The sequence below is a fragment of the Triticum dicoccoides genome, chromosome 3B (genome assembly GCF_002162155.2).
Source record: "Triticum dicoccoides isolate Atlit2015 ecotype Zavitan chromosome 3B, WEW_v2.0, whole genome shotgun sequence".
Taxonomy (NCBI): domain Eukaryota; kingdom Viridiplantae; phylum Streptophyta; class Magnoliopsida; order Poales; family Poaceae; genus Triticum; species Triticum dicoccoides.
This window is the reverse complement of record NC_041385.1, coordinates 44,873,938-44,878,072: the sequence shown is the minus strand read 5'-3', so window position 1 is coordinate 44,878,072 and position 4,135 is coordinate 44,873,938. Positions and strand designations below refer to the sequence as shown.

The window sequence follows — 4,135 nt, the reverse complement described above, 5'->3', positions numbered from 1 at the left end:
AGAACACAAGCCCCACGTACCAGAAACGGTGTGTGCCACAGAAGGGCAGCTACGTTAGATTTGCAGCACACCCGGCGTCAAACAGTTTTAAATCACCGAGGTTCCTCCGTTATATTTCTAATCGTGCCCCCACCTACTCAGCAACATAATAAAAGTCATACGTACTACTACTAACAAGCAGAGTGAGTAAACTAGATGGAAACCAAGAAGCGTGTCCCCTCTGCACCCCCTAGCAGTCCATCCACCAAACCTATCCATCCGCCCGGCTGCCTCCGTTAAACTCCAATCCGTGCACACCACGCTCCAGTACACTTCCGCCCCCGCCTGGAATCTGGATGGATGGAGGTGACGAGAAATAGATGCACCGGAGTGAATGAATGAATGACGCGAGATCCCTCCATGTCAATCCCCATCCATTCCGCCACCATCCTTCACCGCTGGCCGCAGTGAGTGACGCCCTCACTCTGCCTTCCTACATTCATTCCCATTCCCCTCCCCACGCCCGCGTCACCACAGCAGAGCCAGCCTTCACTCCACTCCAACCACCACCACCGCTCCACCCCACAATGCAGCCCCTTCTCGGGCTAGCCCTCCTCGCCCTGCTGCTCCTGGCCTCGCCGGCGCCGGCGCTCTGCCGCCACCGCGCGCCCGCCGCGGCCACCACCGAGACGCTCCACGTCGAGGCCTCCCTCTCCCGCGCCCGCGCCGCCGTCTCCACCGACGCCAGCCCCCTCCACCAGTCCCTCTCCGCCACCGACACCAATGTTCTCCCCGTGGAGGAGCACCCCAGCGGGCCGAGCGGCCGGCTCGCGCTGCGGCTCCACTCGCGCGACTTCCTCCCGGAGGAGCAGGGGCGGCACGAGAGCTACCGGTCGCTGGTGCTGGCCCGCCTGCGCCGCGACTCGGCCCGCGCCGCCGCGCTGTCTGCCCGCGCTTCGCTGGCCGCCGACGGGGTCTCCCGCGCCGACCTGAGGCCGGCGAATGCCACCCCGGTCTTCGAGGCGTCGGCGGCGGAGATACAGGGCCCCGTGGTGTCCGGCGTGGGGCAGGGCAGCGGCGAGTACTTCTCCCGCGTCGGCGTCGGCCGCCCCGCGCGGCAACTCTACATGGTGCTCGACACCGGCAGCGACGTCACCTGGCTGCAGTGCCAGCCCTGCGCCGACTGCTACACCCAGTCCGACCCCGTCTACGACCCATCCGTCTCTGCCTCCTACGCCGCCGTCGGCTGCGACTCCCCGCGCTGCCGCGACCTCGACGCCGCCGCCTGCCGCAACTCCACCGGCTCCTGCCTCTACGAGGTGGCCTACGGCGACGGCTCCTACACCGTCGGCGACTTCGCCACCGAGACGCTCACGCTCGGCGACTCCGCGCCGGTCTCCAACGTGGCCATCGGGTGCGGCCACGACAACGAGGGCCTCTTCGTGGGCGCCGCCGGGCTGCTGGCCCTCGGCGGTGGCCCGCTGTCCTTCCCGTCGCAGATCTCCGCCACATCCTTCTCCTACTGCCTCGTGGACCGCGACTCCCCGTCCTCCTCCACGCTGCAGTTCGGCGACTCGGAGCAGCCGGCCGTGACGGCGCCGCTCCTCCGCAGTCCGCGCACCAACACCTTCTACTACGTGGGGCTATCCGGCATCTCCGTCGGCGGGCAGGCCCTCTCCATCCCGGCCTCCGCCTTCGCCATGGACGACGCGGGGTCGGGCGGCGTCATCGTGGACTCCGGCACGGCCGTGACCCGGCTCCAGTCGGGCGCATACGCCGCGCTCCGCGAGGCGTTCGTGCAGGGCACCCAGTCCCTGCCCCGCGCGTCCGGCATCTCGCTCTTCGACACCTGCTACGACCTCGCCGGCCGCTCCAGCGTGCAGGTGCCCGCGCTGGCGCTGCGGTTCGAGGGCGGCGGGGAGCTGAAGCTGCCGGCGAAGAACTACCTGATCCCGGTGGACGGGGCGGGCACCTACTGCCTGGCGTTCGCGGGGACGAGCGGCGCCGTGTCCATCATCGGCAACGTGCAGCAGCAGGGCGTGCGCGTCAGCTTCGACACCGCCAAGAACACCGTCGGCTTCACCGCCGACAAGTGCTAGTGCGCCGGCCACTCCTTCGCCGCGAGCGAGCTCGATTAATTAGCGAGCGAGTGATTAATTAGCGTGCGTGCGTGCGTGCATGTGGTAATTAAGCGGGGTGGTGTGGGGGCGGAGGCTTTGGGAAAGGGAAAGGCGAAGGACGGAAACAAATGCCAGCCTGTGCCTCGTTGCTTGCCTGCTTTGGCGGTGATGGATGAGTGGTCTGGTCTCTGGTCTAGTGTAGCCTACCGTCCTTCTGGTCTGGTCGTCCTCGTCGTCGTCTACCTCTGTCCGTGTAACTGTGTCACTGTGTCCATGGGCTCGAGCTCGCCGTCGCCATGGATGTGTGTGCGTGCTGCTGCTGCTACTACTTCCACGTGAACGAATTTGTTCATGGTTGTTCCTTTTTTCAACAAAAAGAAAAGCTTGTTGTTTATTGCCCATTGCTTGCAGGTGTAAAAATGTTATCAAGCTTGGAGCAACTTCAATGGGGCACCCATTTCGTCCGCCGCCGTCCATTTGGATCGGCGCGGACACAAAATGCGGCCCAACGTACCGATCCAAACAGACGCGTGTCCGCTTGGCGTCTGCATGACGACCCATTCCCGGCCCATTTTTAAGCCAGATTTGCGTCCGCGCGGACACACGACGGGGGCGCGCGTGCCTACTCCTCTTCTCGGGGGCGCGCGCGTCCAATGAGGCTCCGGCCTCGCCTCCCTCGCCTCGTCCGGCGCCGGCGCCCCCGTCGGGAAAGACAAGCCTTGTGCCCCGCGCAAGACGGCCGCGACGACCAAGCCAAACAAGGCTCTAACGCCCGAATTAACAGCGGGCACGCGAGTCGGCCAAGAGGAAGGGTCGGATGCACGCCACAGACGCGAGGGATGAGGCCGCCGCCCAGGCCGCCGTCGTCGCCGCCGCGCAGCAGGAGGTCACCAACGCCCTCGTCGTGGCGGCAACGAGGGAGGCGCTCTACATGCTAGGGTTAAACCCTAGCCAGCACGGCCTCGTCCAAGCCGTCGTCACCGCGGCCAGCACCAGCACGTCGGCGTTTCCGAGGACGGTGCTGCCCGACTCGCCCCGCGCATCGGTTTGCAAACAGATCCCCGGCTTTCACGTCTACCCGCAGGCCTCCCGCCTCTCCGGGGGGGTGCTCGCCCGAAGTGAACGTGATCGCGCCTTCCACGCCCGTGCCCGCGCCCATCGACCTCAACTCCACCCCGGTGGCCGGTGGATCGTCATCCAGTGGCGCGAGGAAACGCGCGCGGCAGACGCCGGCCGGCGGGCTCCCGGACGCCCGCAACCTGTTCGACGAAATCGTCCGCCGCCAACGAGGACTACATGCAGAACCTCATCTTCGAGGGCGGTGTGCCGGCCGCTGGCTACGAACCCGACGAGACACAAAGCCAGGACGGTCGCGCCGCGTTCACGCCGGCTGCTGGGTATGATCCCGACCAGGCGGCCTTCATGCATGATCAGGTCGGCATCGACCTGGACGGCTTCCCCCTCGACCACGAGTTCCTGGACGACTACGGGCAAGAGGAAGAGGACGATTGCGACATCGATGTGGAGCCCTTGTTCGAGGACGAGCTTGCCAACCAAGCCGCCGGTCCAAAGCCGAAGCGCAAGAGCAAGCGTACGAAGGAGTACACGGCGACCGAGGACAAATTTCTTTGCGACTGTTGGCGAGACATTGGACAAGACCCCAAGACGGGCGCCGAGCAAAAGCATTCAACCTTTTGGATTTGTGTCTACCGAGAGTTTCATGAGCGCAAGAAGTTTCCGCCGTACCAATTTGTGAGCACGCGCGGGTGGGTCTCCATTTCCAAGCGGTGGAGGATGATCCAACAAGAGTGCAACAAAATTTGCACCACTCTTGAGAGCGTCAAGGGCCGCCCCGTGAGCGGCATCGGCATGCAAGACATGGTATGCTAGCAAGCCGCCCTCTTTTGGTCATCAAGTTCATCCTTTGCGTGTTCACTTGCCCATATGGTTGCATGAAAACATTTTGTAGGCATTTCAAGCTTTGGAGGCATTCAAGGTGCTAGACAATGGCAAGTGCTTCAACCTCTCCCATTGCT

General features: G+C 64.4%; 1 protein-coding gene across 1 annotated transcript; it reads left to right on the top strand.

Moving 5' to 3' along the window:
* The first annotated feature begins 227 nt into the window (after positions 1–227).
* Positions 228–2,498, top strand: LOC119274596 (protein ASPARTIC PROTEASE IN GUARD CELL 1-like). Its single transcript, XM_037555309.1, has one exon. It carries the CDS (start codon positions 378–380, stop codon positions 2,076–2,078), a length of 1,701 nt encoding a protein of 566 aa, XP_037411206.1. The 5' UTR covers positions 228–377; the 3' UTR covers positions 2,079–2,498.
* The last annotated feature ends 1,637 nt before the right edge of the window (positions 2,499–4,135 follow it).